At 25.8% G+C, this 19,736-nt stretch overlaps 2 protein-coding genes across 7 annotated transcripts in view; one reads left to right on the top strand and one right to left on the bottom strand.

Annotated features, from left to right (window-relative positions):
• The window catches only part of LOC126903319 (uncharacterized), a 49,935-nt gene that overhangs the window by 14,204 nt on the left and 15,995 nt on the right, over positions 1-19,736 (bottom strand). For 3 of the 6 annotated variants that reach the window (XM_050681457.1, XM_050681455.1, XM_050681456.1), the window contains exons 2-4: positions 19,082-19,228; positions 10,436-10,543; positions 872-950 (exon numbers count right to left, since the gene is read on the bottom strand). In XM_050681457.1, coding sequence (XP_050537414.1) covers positions 872-950; positions 10,436-10,543; positions 19,082-19,226 — 332 coding nt within the window. In that variant the 5' untranslated portion in view covers positions 19,227-19,228. Of the gene's footprint in view, positions 1-871; positions 951-10,435; positions 10,544-11,832; positions 11,966-19,081; positions 19,240-19,736 lie in introns of those variants that run through there. The other 3 variants (XM_050681458.1, XM_050681459.1, XM_050681460.1) reach the window with 3 other exon arrangements.
• On the top strand, positions 12,282-16,488 carry LOC126903318 (glutaryl-CoA dehydrogenase, mitochondrial). The gene is made up of 4 exons (XM_050681454.1): positions 12,282-12,491; positions 14,515-14,861; positions 15,124-15,563; positions 15,861-16,488. Exons 1-4 carry the CDS (start codon positions 12,486-12,488, stop codon positions 16,313-16,315), a joined length of 1,248 nt encoding a protein of 415 aa, XP_050537411.1. The 5' UTR covers positions 12,282-12,485; the 3' UTR covers positions 16,316-16,488.

The following is a 19,736-nucleotide window of genomic DNA, read 5'->3' as shown; positions in this document are numbered from 1 at the left end:
TATAATTATATACGTCACTTTATAAGCTGTATTTTAAAACAATAATAGCGACTTGTGATCAATTCTTATTATTTGTATTTTAAGAAATTATGCACAAGCTAAAAAATTTAATTCAATTTTTGTTTAAAATATTTACAAAATTACATAGTTTCCTTCGGAAATACTTTTAATATTTACTTAATATTATTTTCTAAAATAACCATAAGGAATTATTGAATCATGAAATATAGCCCTACTGACTATAGTCTACAAATGACAAACGAATAATGAATATTAATTTTGTATAAAGGGTATATTTCTGTTACTCTCTGTAATAAGTTCAATTGCATCATATTTCTAATATATTATTTGCAGTGGTTATTAAGATTGCTACTATTGGTTATTCAGTAAGTTTTCGAAAATTGCTTTTGGATTTATAATGTTGATCACGGATACCTTACATCCCTAAGGACCAAAATTCTACTATTTGATATAAGATATCTCGTATACAATATTTTGTCGGGTTTATTACGTTGTTGTCCAACAAAAGAAACGGACGGCAGAAGAGGTGTACAGGTAAGTTTATAAGCTATTATACGTCTAGAGTAACTTTGTTAAGGACCGTAGAGACATAAAATACCATAGAAAAATTGGTTAACTTTTACTATTGGAACTGAGTATATCACTTTCATACACGATTAGAAGGCAAAAGGAAATGTATATGACCGATTAATTGTATTAGGTGAGCTTCCGAAACTCGTCTTTAATAGGCCACAAATGGGTACAATGTGCGTACACCAATGGGTTACTATTACGTCTCCAGTGTAAAGAAATCCATGTACGAGTAGATGATTGGAAGGGAAATATATGGGACAAAAAACAAATTACTTACCAGTCATTCCCGGTTTTTGACAAGTTTTGCCTTTTTCTACCGGTCTGGTGCGGTTTCGGTTCAGCCACTAGGTTTACGTCTGAAAAATAAAAAGTGAAACAGACACAAAAATTGTATAAGTCTGTCACTTCAAAACATAGTCCGTACAAAAGTCAAAATAATTAAAAACTTACATATTTATGAATATCAAAACACGAAAAAATGTATAATGAAACAAAAAAGTGCATGTAACAAATACGTATAAAACAGTGTCAGTAAAACAAAAATTATAAATACATAAAAAAATAAATTTATAAATATAACGCTTAATTCGCAAATTAAGTAGTAGTAGTAAACGTCAAAAAATATCTCTTTTACTATTTAAACTATCTAAATTGTTTACAATAATTTGATATTGGAACAAATAAATTATTTATGAGTAGATCTAGAAAAGAATAAATTCTAAAGTCGTTTGATGAAAATGTTAATGAGTATTCTTCTTCAAGATCAAAATAATTATCATTTCAATGATAGAAAGGATGTCATTGGAATACAAGCGAAAACCTCGTAAAAAGTATTTTAACGTAAAAACAATCCAAATAATAATTTTGTTGACCGCGTTTTACGCGCTCTTATAAAAACAGTTTCGAAATTGAAACAAAAAATAAAAAAAGAAAATAGGCAATAAATACACAGCCAATGAATTAAAAGTCAAAGATATTCGCATTGCGTTTTACTATTTTTTTTTTTTATGATAAGAAAATGTTTTTAAAAAAGTAAATCAAATTAGGACTCTGACGCACGCAATTTTACGTTTGATAAACTTTTAAACGTATAGACTGCTTCCCGTGGCTGTGTATTTTATGAAACAGTGCACTTGTAATTTTAAATTCAAGTATTCATCGTTAAATCCGTTTAAACACACACGCGAGTGCTACAAATCTTTTTTGTCTTTTTCTTTTAGTATCAAAGCATTATAAAAAAAGTTAGGTATAACCAGAAGGACATTCTTTTTAAATTCTATAATTAAAAAAAATCATTTTTAATGGGATTTCATTTTAATTATTCATTCTGTCGCTATGACTTAACTTTTAGAAAAGATACTAATTCATTAAAGGAAAAATTGTTTACTTAAATGTTGTAGTATTATGCATTATTAACGCATGTATATATTTTAATAATATAAGTACTAAACGCAACAATAGATTTTCATAATAAACCAACTTTCTTTAAGTATTTTATAAAATGCAGTAGCGTTGATGTCAAATTTTATGGATATTGCATATTGAAAAAATGCATTAAGATTAACGAATGGTTAAACATTAAGTGACACCACCTCTAAATTATTTTATTCTTTTTAGTACCTTAATTATTATTAAAATATTTTTTCCGTAAAGTTTCGGACAATTACCAGGAGAAGCATGTCTCCTATTACAACATCCATCAAATATATGGATTGCATTCACAATACATATATTGTAATTGATTATTTGAAGTGATTTTGGACATTTCATCAAAAATCAATATAACTTTAAATTAAATAAGTTTATTATGTTTATTGACATTGCAACCATAACCAGACAACTGGTACAAAATGTATGTTTCTTAACCACAATAAAATCATATAATTTGTTGTATTAATGTTTTTATTGCATCATGTTTTCTTGTAAGATTCTATAGAACACTATTTCCTAGAAACTTATATTAAATGTGTGCCTGTGATTTATGATGGGTATATTGCGATTGTCAACTATTAAACATGATATGTTGGCCTTTTACAGAACGCGGTGTATTCGTCACCATCGCCAATATTTTTTTTTTCGAATTAAGTTCACAACATTAACTTTCGATAAATAATATGTACACCGATCATTAAGTCTTTTGAAGACGAATTATTCCATTTACTTTATTATAAATTTATGGAAAATTTATATATTTATAGAGATATTTTTTGTTTTTATAAACAATACAAATTCTGGATTTTCGACGGTTTTCCCTATTCTATAGTTGATTGGAATTTTGTTTCATAACGGTTTTACCTGAAGCCATTAAATGAGACGTCAGTACCACATACCACTTAAGAAAAAATCCCTGTCTTCATTTATCTTATATTTGTTTTCTTCGATTTTTCATTCTACCGAAACGCGAATAAAATTGCCTTATATACACTCTGATAACTTATATCTTGATTTGTGTGCCAAAATAGAACATATAATTATTTTTAATAACCAAAAAAGTGCACTTAAGAATTTTCTTAATTATATACTAAAAGATAATGAATCCTAATCGTTTTTTGAAAACTAATTTATTAACTAAAAAAATTAATGTACACTGAATTGTACCTCGATTACTTATATTATTTTATTTTATGTTATCATTGTTAAAAAACAGTGCCGTTGTCAAAAGACGGGGGTTTCAGCGCCATAATTTATTATAAAACATTTTTTTCAAACGAAGTTCAAAAAATTAACGAAAAAATTGTAAAAATATAAGACCACACTACATTGACCTGACAACGTAGTAAATCACCTAAATTTTAATTATAAAACTAATAAATGTTATCTTAAAATTGAAATCATTAATCAAAAAACAAATTTTAATGAATGGATTGCGAATAAAAAAAAAAATTACTAATAATTTCAACTTCACAAAAGATAAGAAATCTTAAATATTTGATCAATTTATATAAAGAAAAGATAAAGGTCTTTTATTGGGAGGGCGAAAGAATGAAAAAATTCACTTACTAGCTAAAAAAAATAAGAAATAAAAATAAAATCTGCAGTGTTCAATAGAACAATTTATAAAAATTAAACAATAATGCTATGATGTTGCGAGTTCGTTTAAAAATATTTAACATTTTTAAGTTTTGTTTATATTAATAAAATATTTTTATTATTCTAACAAAGATATTTTAATACCATCAAAATATTTATTAATAACAAGAAAATGTTCTATTAATTTTTCCATACGCAGTTTTGATGTATTAACTAATGTAAATCCATAAAGATAATACATTTTTTATGATTTTAACGTATTCATAGTACGTACATTTTATATTTATTTATTTAAATGTGACGATCTGTGAAATTTGTCTGACATTTAAATGTCAAGCACAATAATTAGATAGTGTTTTTTCTTATGTAGTTATTTTATATTTTAAAATTACACATAATAATATTTTAATTAACGATGTTATTTTTTCTATATTAACAAAAACATATTGAATAGAGTAATTTAATAAAAATAGGAATATAAAAGAACACACCATTAGGAATAATCGTATTTTTTCACAAATTATACAATCAAATTTCAAATAATGATTTTTCTCAACAAATTATTAGATTACATTCCTTGCCGATTTTTTCAATATTTATGATTAATATGGGTAAAACCATATAATAATTTATTTAGCAAGGCCCAATGACAACAGATAGATATTTTTAAATGTGGAAATTGATGTTATAGCAATACTCTATTGAATTAAAAAGTTTTTAGACAAACACATCAATCAAAAAAGTTAAGTTTTCCTCACTCAACGTGTAGAAAAAGTGATGTATAAGTGTTTAGGTGTGCAAGTAAAAAACAAACCCAGTGGTCTTTCGACTTTGGACTTTTCTTAAATAACAATATAGTACTCTTCCTTACCGTCAACATTATTCAAAACCGTTGAGGACAACTGCTTTGAAAACGGCAAAATCATTAATGAATAGTGTCATAACTCGAGTCTTACTTGCTTCTCATGATAAATAGACCGACAATATACTTCGGTGACGCTGAATCGTTTACTTGTCATCAGCAGATAAATACCGGTGGTTACCACGCTTCTTCGATTTTTCTTTTCTTACTCGTCTTTTTATTCTTTTTCCTTTTCAATGCTTGAAAAGTTCATTTAACCAAGACTTTTGGTAAATACCTAGTACGATTTAAATTAAAACTTGAAATTTTGCTTGTACTTTCAACTCAAGGGTTATTACATCAATTTTGAGCAAACGAAAAGGAATAAATAACATGTTTCTTTGATACTGTTTTCGTATCTAAGAAAATAAAAATCGAATAATATTTATTGATTATAATGAATTTTATAGAAAAACATGGATAAATGTGGTGTTAATTATTCTAGTGCTATAATCGTTCAGTGTCCAGCAACTCATTGTAATACACAAAACAGACATAAACTGATGCTTGACTGTCGTGTAAAGTGAACCCAACAAGATGTTACAAAATCGTAAACTCCATTTCAGTAGTTGTTTAAACCAAAGCCAGTTATCATTAATAACGAGTAAATGTCAGAGGCACACCGTAATTATTGTACGACGGGGCGTGATGGTGTGCTACAAATACGTTAGTGGCGTGCGAAGTACAGTGAATATTTATATACATATAAATTTGTACACATTACGCGCACGAGTTAAGTTCGCGACGTAGCCCTTCTTTTTCATAAAGATCCCTACCCCCTCAAAAAGTTTGAAATATAAGTTTGAAAACGAAAATAAGTTTAATAGTCATACTATTACCATCCATGATGCATATTTATATGCATGCCAAGCCCATTGAAATATAATGCTCAAATTTTTTTTTTTGAACAAAGAAATTACAAAAATAACAGTTGCAATTTAATCAACGTTTTTGGAAGGTATAATTCAATTATTCTATTTTTTAAAATGTCAATACAACTAAAGTTTGTAAAATTTGGGAAGCGTTATGGCAGGAGTTGAAAGAACTAAGACTCCCCAAGTTTCACCCTAAAATTGGGTTGACGATTAAATAAAATTCTTGAATATTGATTTAGTAAAAAAATTATATAGACAAATACGAACAAAATAGTTGAATAGTGTCAAAATCAATAAAGTTGTACACTATTTATACGTCAAACAGTAGGTGCAAATTGTGGAGGGGCTTAGTCCCTCCAAAATATCAAAAAACGATATACAGAGTGTTCAGTAAGTAAGGAAACAGATCAATTGTTATCAACAGAGAGAACAATAGAAACCCGCTTCCTTACTTATTGAACACTCTATATATTTTTATATAAAATAAATTTTAGCGAGGGGAAAATTGGATACAATAAGCCCCTCCAAAAGTTTTGTTGGAATTATACCTATGTATCAAATTTGTTTTAAATTAAAAATATAATTTTTCATACGTTTTAACTTTTTTTTTTTTACATTGATCTTCCATCCTAAAACTTATAAAAAAAGTAAAAATTTTGATTGGCAACGTCACAATAATGGTCCATTGAATATGACAAAATAATGAATCTTTATCATTTTTCATTAAAAATTTCACTTAGCTAATCGTAGTAGTGTTATAATTCAGTAACTGTCTTATTATTATAGTAACATAATATGATCGCATTTCTAAAGATTGTGCACACTCATAGTGCAAGATAAATTATACAAAAATCATAAAATATTTTTGTTTAAAAAGAATTCATAAATAAAAATTAGAAGTTGAACGAAGAGAAAAATGATTTAAAAACAATAGTGAAGTACACATTGATAAACATAGGTATTTTTACGCTTCCTTTCAGGGTTAATACAAAATCTTTTTCGTCTTTCACGAATGAGTAACTAAAAAATACGTTATTTATGTATAATGTGTACAGGCGTGCTCTAATTAATTAACTACCTTTTACTTTGAGTGTAATGAAAAATCTCTCGACCACAATTATATAATTAACAAAACGTGGTCCCAGATCATTAGTCAAATAAACTTAACAGTTATGGTTGTTCTAAAATATGTCAAATGGGTAAAAAATATTCTTTCAATTAGATTTTGAATAACGTATCCACTAGTTGATGCTGGATCACGTAAAAAAATAATCATAGAAATGACTTTTATGTCCTTTTTTTTATTGAAAATTTTAACTTAAAAGTACTATTTTATTGATACCTTTTTAAAAATAAACCACAGGATATTTTTATAATATTTGCTTTGACAAAATATAAAAAATTTTTGACAAGTTTGACTACTTTAATTAACATTGTTTTATAAATGAAGTTAATTGTATTATAATATTAGCATAATTAGTTAATAATTTTTAAGTCGCTAAAGACTAATTATCAACATTTGTATTTAAAATAATTTAAACTTCAATTTTTCAATTTAATTATTCAAATTATATAATAAGATTTTATAATGTACTAATTGTTACAATGGTGAGCAACTATATTTCCGACGAAAGTGATATCATTGAAAACTTATTTTTATCAAATAATTTATTATTTTGAACATTGACACTTATAATTCTTGAAGCATATATACGTGTTATTACAATTACATAACATATCTTATGACGTATAAAATACATATGATATTTATAATTATAGAAAAAACAATGAACATATTTTAATTATTTATATAGAATAAATATGTGTCATTGTTATTATAGATATATAAAGAAAAAATTAAATGGACTTAAGTATTAGTTATACAATTTTACGTTAAAAAATCGAAAGAAAATAAATCTTTAGAAGAAATAAATCTCCTGAATTGAGTAAAAAAATAAAGTAGTTCATATAAACTTCAAGATTAAATATATTTCTGTACCCCTTTCAAGAGCGTTACTAAAGTGTAACCAAATCTAATCATAGAAGCAAGATAAGAACTTATAAACACCCAAGTACACACATGAACACGTCATAGTAAACCAATAAACAACGTTGTTTATTGTGGTAAACTTAACTGAACTTTTCACAATATTTTAGTATGTAGCACCCGCATTTACTTTATTCAAATATGACCTCAACTTAAATTTGTTTAATTTAAATTACATAATTTGGTAATTTCTAACGGGCTAACTTGTGACGATGATTAAACTCAACGATGACTAAATATTTTTCTGATTCCATCACTTATTTTTGTGAACAAATATTTTCTGTTTCTTAACAATACTTGTAATATTTTACTAATGTTTATGATCGATACGACTAAAATTATAATAGGTATTTAACTGCCCCAAGTTAACCACCGCTCCAAATAATGACAAATTAAACAATTAACAAATTAATGGTATTAATTAAATTTATTTTATTTTTAATGTTAAAATCCTATTTTTTGAAATACTTCAAAGTGTTTATTTTTTCAGGTGAATGATTTTAAAGCATAGCTGTATATTATGTTGAAATGAGATATAAGTACATTTTGCGTCACACGTACGGTTTTAAAAAGATTGAGTGCGCATTTCGCTCGAAGGTCTTAGTAGTTGGCTCAAACACGAAATGACCATTATACTAAGTGACATCTCCGTAGAAACTCGGATTGTTTCTGTCTCGGAAAAAACAATCAAGATAAAAACAAATTTTTCTAAACAGAGATCAAACTCTAGAAATCATTTATACTTCATTATGATAATCACTCACCATAAACTTTCAATACAAATTATCATATTAAAAATAATACTTATTATGATTGAATATCGTGTTACAATATAAAATACAAAAGGATCGAGTATGATTTTGAAAATTGTCTTCAACAGTATACTATGTAGCAATATTGTTTAAATTTATAGATTGAAAACTCATCTAAATAGTTTTATGCAACAGATAAGAAAGACGTGAGTGTGTTTGAAGCAAATTATAATTCAGCACCATCGTTTTACGAAAACGTAAAACTGTTTTATTATTCATCTGTTCGCACCTTGCTAAAGGCATATTGTTTATTCTCTTCTTTTTGTTTTTCTATTAGCAATCGTGTGTAAGGCGATGGCGAGAAAAAGAACGACGGTATTTCGGTAAACCTGCAATTTCATGCATATTGTATGGAAGCGAGTAGTACAGTAGAGCAATAAGGGAGAATCTATGGGACGGTATAATAAAATCATAATTCTTTTTTTACTGTTTTGCACGCGTTGTTGTTTTTCGACATCGCCGCCACATATCGCTGGTTACTTTTAAATATTACCTACTCGGCCATCATAATTTTTTTAAAACGATGCACGCTAAATGATGCTCACAAATAACCATTAACATTACCGGCTAAATTGTAAAAAATTTAATTTTCATTCAGATTTGGAGGAAAGGAAGTTATCCAACTGCTATTTTCGTGACATATTTGTAAAAAATAACTTTTTCGTTCTTCGTATACGAGTTGTGAGAAACATTACCCGTTGGAAACACTGCAGAATATGCGGTGAGAGAATAAGTAGAAGAAAACTTCGGTACGACGGCGTGCGCGCCGTGAGAATGTAAACAGTTCAGGGGCCAGAGTTGTGCATGACAGAAACGNGAGAAACATTACCCGTTGGAAACACTGCAGAATATGCGGTGAGAGAATAAGTAGAAGAAAACTTCGGTACGACGGCGTGCGCGTCCGTGAGAATGTAAACAGTTCAGGGGCCAGAGTTGTGCATGACAGAAACAATTCAAAGTTTTAAAATTCGTCACAACCCCACCCTTCGGATATAATGTTCATATAGATAGCTAGACAACTAAGTGTTCCGAAAGTACACTGCTCGATTATATTTTTCTTCCATTTGACATTCAAACAAATTACTTCATGTTATATTTTTACTAAATTTCTACGCAAATCGTGTTTATAAAGTTATATCATTCTCATGGGATACACGTATGAGTCAATTTAATGCTACTAAAAACCACGTACTACAATTTATTTAAATGAGCAATACGCGAAGTATATCGAGGAAAAGTAGAGTATTTTATACTAAAACAAACATACAAATATATATATATATATATATATGCTCAATTATATGACGTTACTGACTTTTAAAATAAAAATCGTTGTAACAAATAGTATACCGTTGTATAATATATGGATACGTTGTAAGAATTTGAAAACAATCGTAAAAGTCTTACCGATTAAAATAATTAGTATTAATACACATCAATACTTTAAAAGTTATAAAATCAAAAACAATTATATTATTTCTTAAAAATTCAATAACCCGAAGCCGATCTAAATGACAAATCTTATAACTTTTGACAGATTCAATATTTTGTTGTAATTCCTTTTAAATAATTGAATAATATTCTTAGTTACGTTAAAACCATATTTCTTTTATTTATATTTAATAATGAAAAAATTTTTTTTATTTCAAAATATCAGTTTTTTAATAACAATATTAAGACGAGTATATATTAAGTTACAAGTATTTTAATATTTAGAGTATGTAGCTCGGGTGGGTATACCCCGTACTGGTGTATATTTATAACACTTTCACTCCTTCGTTGCATACCCACTCTGTCTATTAAAATGTTTGTAACTTGATGAGTCTTAAACTGTTAGTGGCCCATCAAATTTTTTTAAAAGCAAAACTCTTAAAAACGACAATTTTTATATTTTAAAAAGAAAATCTGTTCCACACTGTAAATTGTATATAAATAATTACTCTAAATGACACCTTGCTATATATATATATTTTTTTTTTTTGTACAAATAGCAATCAATACAAATTTAAAGAAATTCCTCAATTTCACTACGCTGAATCCAAACTGTAGTTAAATTTTTATTATTTATATACAAAATCTACGATGAAAAACTAAAAACTATAAAGCATGCTGCAATTACAAAAAAATTATTGTTATTGTACTAAATACTATAGACGTATTAATTATGTAACTTTACCTAGGGTTTGTCCTAAAACAGTTCTAGCGTCTTCGCCCACACAAGCACTACGAGCATCAAAGGGATTAGTGAACTGAACAAACGCGAATCCTTTGTGCATTGATATTCCTGTAACATACAAAATAATTTGTTAATGATGTTAATATACTAAAATAATAACTAAATGTTCACTTCAGCGTGAAATATTTTAAATGAAAATCTATTAATAATAATATTAATATTTTTTTAACTTAAGTGTTATATGCTAAATATTTTTATGATACATAACCAAAATGTGATTATTACAGTCAAATTTTTTTTTTCGATTAACTCTTCAATATATTTATAGATTACCTTGAGTTAAATATTGTTGAGCGTTTAAAAGTTATGTTTTTTGTTTAACATTTATAATAGGTTCAGAATATAACTCATTATCATAGTTAATTTAAAGAAGAAACTAAAGACTACTTTAAACCATTTAGAACTTTTCAAATATAAGGTTTAAAAATAATGTATTTATGTTTTACACAAAGTGTTTAAAACTATGTTTAAAAGAAAAATCTATTTAAAATGTTCTATAAGACCAACATAAATTTTGAAATTTTTTGTGTTTTAAACACACATTCATGTTTTAAAACGTAACAAATCTGTTTTAATAAACGTAACTTTACGTTATAAATAATATTGTGTTTAATGATATTAATTGTTAATTTATATCACATTAATTTTAATTATACTTTAACAAAAAATGTTTTTAAACATATTCCATTTCTAAATTTAATATTCATATGATATTAATAAAAAAGTTGAGTTTCATGAATCTTTTTTTCTATATAATAGCCTGATAACATATATCAATCAGTATAGAAAATTATTTTAATTATTATGTAAACTTCATAGTAATAAAAAATACTACTGAATCATTTTTAAAAAATATTTATTATAACTTAAAAAAATTGAAGGTTATGGTAAACACATGCAGAAACTGTACGAGTAAAAGCATACTAGAGGGCATATTGTTCAAAGAATGGACTGACACAAACAGTAGTGTTATGTGCAATGGGCGATGTCCGTTGTTACCAGTGCTAGAGCCCTCTTAAAGTTTGTACATCTACATATACTCACAAAGCGTTTGTATGTGTACATAAAACAAGAGGTAAAATATAATATCAAAGACTTCTAAAGAAAATCAAGTTAGTTTTGATAAAAAAAACGTTTTGATATTATTCACTTTGCTGTCATTAGCAATGCGTGAATATTAAAACAGCATATTTTATCATATTTTTGAAATTATTATTTTATAAGTCGTTTGTAAAATTTTCTTCGTTATTAAATACTTATACAAGAATTAATATTATCCTAGTTTATGTTAATCGTATAGTTATTGTTTGGTTTTATTTATAAGAAATATAGAGTACCTGAACAAATATTTGACTTGAGGCATTTTATTTTTGTAATATGTACAGTTCAATCTAAACTAAACGAACTTTGCTTTATCAATATTATTCATATCAAAACCTTTTAAATACATTTTTTTTACCAAATAATTAGAATTAGTCCACTATACTTTATTGATTATAATAAAAATTAATAAAATAATCTTATAATTTTGATCACGATTAAGATAATATTATATTAAATAGTGGTTGAAACTTTAGTAATATAAAAATTTAAATAAGATTGAGTTAAAATAAAACATTTTTACAATAGTTGTAAAAGTATTTTGTAATAATTATTAATACTGTAGTTTTGGTAAAACTAATTAACGTACGTTTTGTAACACTGAATACTTTATCATACAATTTCTGACAAGTTACGTACTAAAATGATAACATGTTTACATTTGAATGTTATCAGTTTAGAAAATTGCTTTGAATAAACAAAACGAGGTAAAAACATTTTTGTTTCTTGTATAATTTTGCGTATTATTACAGTTTAATTAACTTTTAATTATAAAAAAAATTTAGATCTATGTTATAATAATATCAATTAAATTAGTTTTTTTAGATAAATTAATAAAAAAAAGATTATTTAATATTCTACGTGATTTAGAATAACACATACCAGCAAAATGAAGGTAAAGATTTATTAAACTTTTATAATGTATTTAAATTTTTGTAATAATAGTGAAATTTAATTATACTTAAGTTTTGATTGAGATTAAGTTTTCTTATATTATAGTATTAATTTGTAAATTTGAAAACATGTTTTCCTAATATTAACACCTGCAAAATACTTTTTAAATAATCATATCTTTATTTTTATTTAATAATAGTTTTGATTTCATTTTTTAAGCTATCAATTGTAACTTTGTTTATGTATGTAAAATATATTATTTTGAATTAAGAATGTCTTCTTAATTATGCTATTTTACACATTTTATTTTTACCGTTTTAAGTTTTATGAATAAGTAAGAAAAAAAAAATTGTCCATATTACAAATAAACTATCTAGACAAAATGTTATCAAGAATTCATGATGACCTTCTTTGTTCATGACTTTCAAATCTGAGGCTTTTAACTAACATCACACCCTACATAAATGTATTTATAGTCTACCATTAACAACTGGCCTTTAAGAATTAGACATTATTTCCTTGTAAATCATAAATAAATATAGTTAAAACAATTACTTTAAAATATTAAAGGTTTACAATAATATCTTTCAGAAATTTTCTCTATAACTATTTTAAGAACTGCTATATAGAAAATGAAAATTTTTTTTTTTTTAAGTAATTTAACGTATTTGCATAAAAAGTATTGTTTATTAATTTGATCAACAGAATTTTAGAATATATTCTTTTATATATTCAATATATAAATTTATGTATATTTAATTCAGTACATCCTATCTCAATCTTATACAAGATATAATTACTTATACTTTATACAAGAGAATAAAATAATTGGTTTACCAATTAAATTGCATTATTTTGTTTTCAATTTTTGATTTAGCAATCTTTGTTGACTCTATTATAAACCTGATTCTACCAATCTATACCCCACATAATAATGAATAAAATGGTTATCCTAAATCTTAATGAGTAATATATGAGATATGTGGTGAAACTCTTAAAGTAACGATGAGATGATTTGTAATCAATGGAATACAAAATGCCAAAAAATTATTTAATTTATCAGTAATAGCTCATATAAAAAAAATTTTTAATAATGCTATCTAACAGACAATTTTAATTGTAGAATATAATTATCTGCTTTGCATTTGTTACTTATTATTGAAACTAAATATAATATAATTAATATAGTATAAATTGTTGTTTCAACTGCTTTACACATTAGTTAGAAACTAAAACTTAACTACTTAATTGTAAGTGTGTTTGTATTTTTTTATACATTTTATGTATATTTTATTTTACATATTTTAGCAAAATTAATTGAAACAAAAAATTATGATTTCATATATCTTTATTCATGTAGCATTATTTTTTAATTTGCTTTATGATTTATTAATTTATTTCTATCCACAATAAAGAATTTTCGATGAAAATTCTAAAATAATTTTGTTAATTATTTAATATTTTTTCAATCTTCATTATCTGTTGTTATACATTATTTTTTATTGTTAATCTAAAATGTACATATACCTATGGCAACAATAAAAGGTAAAAAAATTAAAATATTTTTTTTCTCTTACATTATATCTATGTTTGAATTCAATAAGAAAAATAATTTTTCAAGAGCCTATGTTAGAATTCCGATTCATAATAATGATATCTTTAGTTGTTTAAAAACTACTAAAAAATACATTCCCAAAAATTGGAATTGAATACGTCAAAAACAGGACATTTGCCTACCGCATTTTTACATTTTTTAAATATGTGTCTTAAACACACAAAGAAACATGATTGTTCAACTTTTGTTTTAAAAACTCAGAGAAAGTGATTGTTCATCGTACTGCTCTTTGTTGTTTAAATAATTATTTCTTTCTGTAAAATGTATCTTTTCGGATAGAAATTTAAGTAAATAATAATAATAAATGCATAATTTCTAACGTATTACTAGATTCAATTCAACAAACAAATGAAATAAAAGTTGTTAAATATCGTTTTGCCTAACTAATAATCTTGATTATTAATTTTAGAATCAATTGCTAGTTTCTATAAAACGCAGTACACGATTAGCCTCTGTTCGTTTGGCTTCTAGTTCAACAACTAAATTTGATTGGGAAGACGCACTAAACTTAGATAAAAGTCTTACATCGGAAGAAGTTCTACTAAAAAATACGTTTCGAGACTTTTGTCAAAAAGCTTTGTTACCTAGAATACTAAAATCTAATCGTAATGCTGTTTATGAAAGAGAAGTTCTCAAAGACATGGCTTCTATGGGAGCTCTCGGTTGTACGATTGGAGCCTATGGTTGTACCAAAGTTTCTGAAGTTGGATATGGTTTAATTGCTAGAGAAGTTGAACGTGTCGATAGTGCTTACAGGTTTGTTGTACAATCTTGAAGGATTATAAAATTTTCAATTTTTTCTTTTTTAGTCACCTTAATATTTATTATTATACGGTACTTGTTGCCGTAAGTGTAAATAAGATTAACTCAATAATCTGTAGAAGACTAAAAATAATAATATTATGTATTGCTATTTATACTTTTCTACAAATTGTTTTCTTTAATATGATAGTAATCTAGTATAGATAATAGTATCTGTAAAATTTCCTTTCCTCAATTTCAATAATTTATTGTTCAGATCGGCCTTAAGTGTCCAATCATCTTTAGTAATGCATGCAATTAACGCCTATGGTACAAATGAGCAAAAGGAACAGTATCTACCAAGGTTAGCTACCGCCGAATTAGTGGGAAGTTTTGGGCTTACTGAACCTAATGCCGGTAGTGATCCTGGAATAATGGAAACTAAAGCTATATATAAATCAGATAAAAAATCTTATGTACTCAATGGAACCAAAACTTGGATTACTAATGCGCCTATTGCCGATGTATTTATAATTTGGGCTAAGTGCGAAGACAAGCGTATTAGAGGATTTATAATTGATAGAGAAATGTCAGGAATATCAACTGCTGCAATACCTGGCAAAATGTCATTAAGAGCATCAAGTACTGGTACTATATTTATGGATAACTGCATTGTCCCTGAAAGTAATCTTTTGTCGTCTGTTGAAGGTTTAGCAGGTATTAAATGAAAGTTAAATAAATGTTTTATAGTTAAGTTTTTGTTTTAATATTTTCTAAGCTAGCCCCTTAATTCAAATATAGGCGTATTTTTTGTTGAGTAATTTGAAAACATTAATTTATTTCAATTTACACTTCCTGTCTGTATATTTTTTAGTATTATCTAATGCTGATGTAATTACAAGATATTGGTATATTTCAACTTGTATGCGAATGATTAAAAAGTGTACCAAATAATTATATTAAGTAGTAATATTCTTAATTGTTGTTTATGAATTTATAATTCTATGTGAATAGGTCCTTTTGGATGTTTAAACCACGCTCGGTATGGAATCGCTTGGGGATCACTTGGTGCAGCCGAAGCCTGTTTATCAATTAGCCGATCATATTGTTTAGATCGTATTCAGTTTGGCAAACCTCTAGCTGGCACTCAACTTATACAAAAGAAGCTCGCTGACATGGTTACAGAAATATCCATCGGGTTGGCAGCGTGTTTACAAGTTGGACGTTTAAAAGACCAAGGACTTGCATCGCCGGAGATGATATCATTGATTAAAAGGAATTCAACCGGCAAAGCTCTTGAAATCGCCCGAATGGCTAGAGATATGTTAGGTGGTAATGGTATATCTGACGAATATCATATAATTAGACATTTAGTAAATTTGGAATCTGTTATTACATACGAAGGAACTCATGACATTCACGCATTGATATTGGGCAGAGCTATCACAGGTTTACAAGCATTTAAATAAATTGAACTGTATTTTACAGTTCTTAATATATTTGTTAACTGATCAATTTTTTTAAGGATTATTTTTTTATTCTTATGTTGTTATTTTAATATAGTTACCAAATATAAATATACCATAAAAATCTTGATACTTTGATGAGGACTTAATCTTAATAAATTATTTAAAATCACCAATACGTTTTGTTTAATTCCTTTATAACTTAAAACCTTAACTTTTAGATATATCCGTGACTAATATAATTTTACAAGGCATTCTAATATTTTTTATAGTCGCTGACAACTCACGATATCCAAATTAATAATTTCCCTGCCACTAAAAAACGGTATTAAGTCGAACGGCGGTACCATATCGTGTTTGTAAAATATTTATTACAAAAAGTGTAGTAAACGGACGAGCTTCCGTTTTTACCTTTTAGTGAACGGCGAAATGAAAAGATAATAAGTTTTGTCGATCCATACATTCCAAATGAGCCTCTTCGATGTAAGGTGTTATTGATCTTTTATGTGAAGGAATACATGAATACCACTACATAATATTACCTTGTGTATTACTTATCGTTGTAAAATTAGTCTTTTGACAGTTACTTACCCACTTACACTTTTCTATTACATTAAATGATTTAGTTTAGACATACATAAGCATTTATTGTTTTGCAGAGTTATGATGAATACGATTTATTAGTGCTTAAATTAATATAAGACTTTTACATAAAATTGTCTAAATAACGAGTATTCTGAAGATATAAAAAATAGTTTATCTAAATGAAAATACATATGATATAATTTAATATATTAAATTTTTAAAAATATGTGTAATAAAGTTAGTTAATTATTTTCACACAGCATACTATGTAGTGATGGTATAGATATTATTAAGTATTTAAATTTTCATTTTAGTATATAAATTAGTTTTATTTATTATCACAGTTGGTTTATTCGTTGTCTAATATTAGACATTGAAACTAAATTTTATTTAGTTATGTATCTTCGCGTGCCAGTAGGTACCCTTACTCGTTTTGGCGTGATCAAGATTACTTTTATACATTTATGAAATGAATAATGTCAAACTAATATTAACTACCTGTCACAAGTTTTTAAAAATTATTCCAGTACGAAATTATATCTTCATGACATTCGGTTACACGATAATTTTTTCAAATAAAAGAACTTCGTATCAGTTTGACTTCATCAATAACATGAAAATGGAAAGTTTACACGATCTTAGAAGAAATACTATTTATGCAATCTATAATACAAACAGTTTATTAAAACTTTTTAATGAATTTTCTTATGATGTCTGTAATATTTTTATTTTTATTTATAATGATACATAACATTTAACTAAATAGCATCAATTTTATTGGAAATGTAATAAATGTAAAGTATAAAAACAATTATAGTATGAAACTCTTTGAATTAATTTGAACATAAGTTGTATTAATTATAATTATTTTTATAAAATAAACTCGATTAATTAATCAATGATCAACAAGATAAAACAAAACATGAACTAATATAGTTGTATGTTAGGAGTAATATTATTTTGTATACCAATATTTAAACATATAATAGCTTATTACGAACCACAGGAATAATGAGCGTTTATCAGAATTTTACTTTTGTTCAGTATCATCATCAAAACCACTATTACCGTCCAGTTTTAATTTAATGCTTTGTTTTCACGCATCCAATGAATTAATAATCACATATAAACACATACTACGTCAACGAGGTATTGTACTAGTTCTGTAAATTATCGTTCCATTATTAAAAAAAAAAATCCCCTGCTCTGTTACTTTATTACGCTTTTTATTATTAAAGTTGTATAATTAACAAAAAATACTCTAACTGGAGAATGTGTAAAATATGTTAAATAATTTACAGTAAAAATAACAAATATAATTGTTTCACATTTTTTAATAGAAACGTATTGACTTTATACTAGAGATGTAAAATTCTTTACTTTAAATTGTAAAAATTATACAAGATAAATCTTGTTCCTTTTACTTTGTTTTACTGAAATTTTAGAAATTAGACTTAAATACTTTAAAATAAAGAGTCGATTTGACTGATGCGTTTTAGAAATATTGGCTTTAATATATCAATGTATATATTTTTTTCAAATAAATTTTTTTTTATTTTTGGTCTTCCTAACTCGGTTGGTAAAGCGTCGTGTTTGGTACAAAGGTATCGTAGTTCGATTCCGCTGCGTAGTGTTTTTTAGGTTTTCCTGTCCTTTCTGTCACGAGCAATAGGTTTTAGAGCGGATGTCAAACATAAACATAAATATAAATAAATAAAAATTTCTTAGTATTTAAAACGAAATTATTTTTTATTCTCGTAAGCTAATGAAATGAAATTTTTTTATAAAATACATTATACTTTATTTTCAACTTGGTTTAAAACCTAGCAATGAGTGCTTTAAAAATAAACACTTAATACTTAAAAAAAAATGAAACCTTTAAAGTAAAATCTAATTTTCTATCTTACGTAACAAATACTATATATTTATATAATGTTCATTTATTTTTTCATTACTTTTTCTGATAATTTATAAATTTTTATATAAAATTAAAATAGTTTTTCCTATAAGTAAAATATCTATTGCAATGATTTATATGAAAATTGAAGAAAGTATATTACGTTACTATAGTTACGAGAAAGAAATTATATTTTATGAACTGAAATATATTTTGATTAACAGCTTTTGAGTAAAAAATTTAAGTATAAAAAAAGTTTGAAAATAATCTTTATCTATAATACTCACCCACTAAACGACCATATCGTTGAAACATTTTTTCCACGTCCGTTTTACTACATTGGAATGTGTTTAGATTTCCCACAAAAACCCGCGAATTCACAGCCTGGGGATCTTGAGAGTTAGTCTGGTTTCCCACTTTGCTCATCTTCATATCTGAAATATTTGAAAATATTTCTATATAAAGAAAAAAATTGTGTTGAGTTATTTTGAGTCATAATATAAAATGATTAATTTATTATTGACAACTAAATTGGTTCTAAAATAATAATTTTGAGAATTTTTTGGTTTTATTTAGTATTATTTATTTTTTGATTTATATATGATTAATTTGTTTTTAATGATTAAATTAAATCCTTTATTGTCTATACCAACTTAATGTTTTTAAGTGATAATATATCTATATATTTGAATGGATAAAATTTTAAAAAATGATCAAACTAAGAAAATAATTGGTCGATAACAAATTTTGAATCGGAATTTAGAAGTAATTATTAATAATTTTATGTATAAGCAGGAGGAGGAGTGAGGCTGAGAAATGTCTTGTGTTAAAAATAGCAGACTCGCGCCTTACTTTCAGTTAATACTTTAAATTGTTAACAATTTCTAAAATACAAGTTTAAAAGTTGTTATTTTAATATGATTAAACTAAGAAAATTACTCG

The sequence above is a fragment of the Daktulosphaira vitifoliae genome, unplaced genomic scaffold (assembly GCF_025091365.1).
Source record: "Daktulosphaira vitifoliae isolate Bord-2020 unplaced genomic scaffold, ASM2509136v1 Scaffold_3, whole genome shotgun sequence".
In the NCBI taxonomy this organism is placed as follows: Eukaryota; Metazoa; Arthropoda; class Insecta; order Hemiptera; family Phylloxeridae; genus Daktulosphaira; species Daktulosphaira vitifoliae.
Note: the sequence above shows the minus strand (reverse complement) of the source record. Positions and strands in the feature narration are given on the sequence as shown.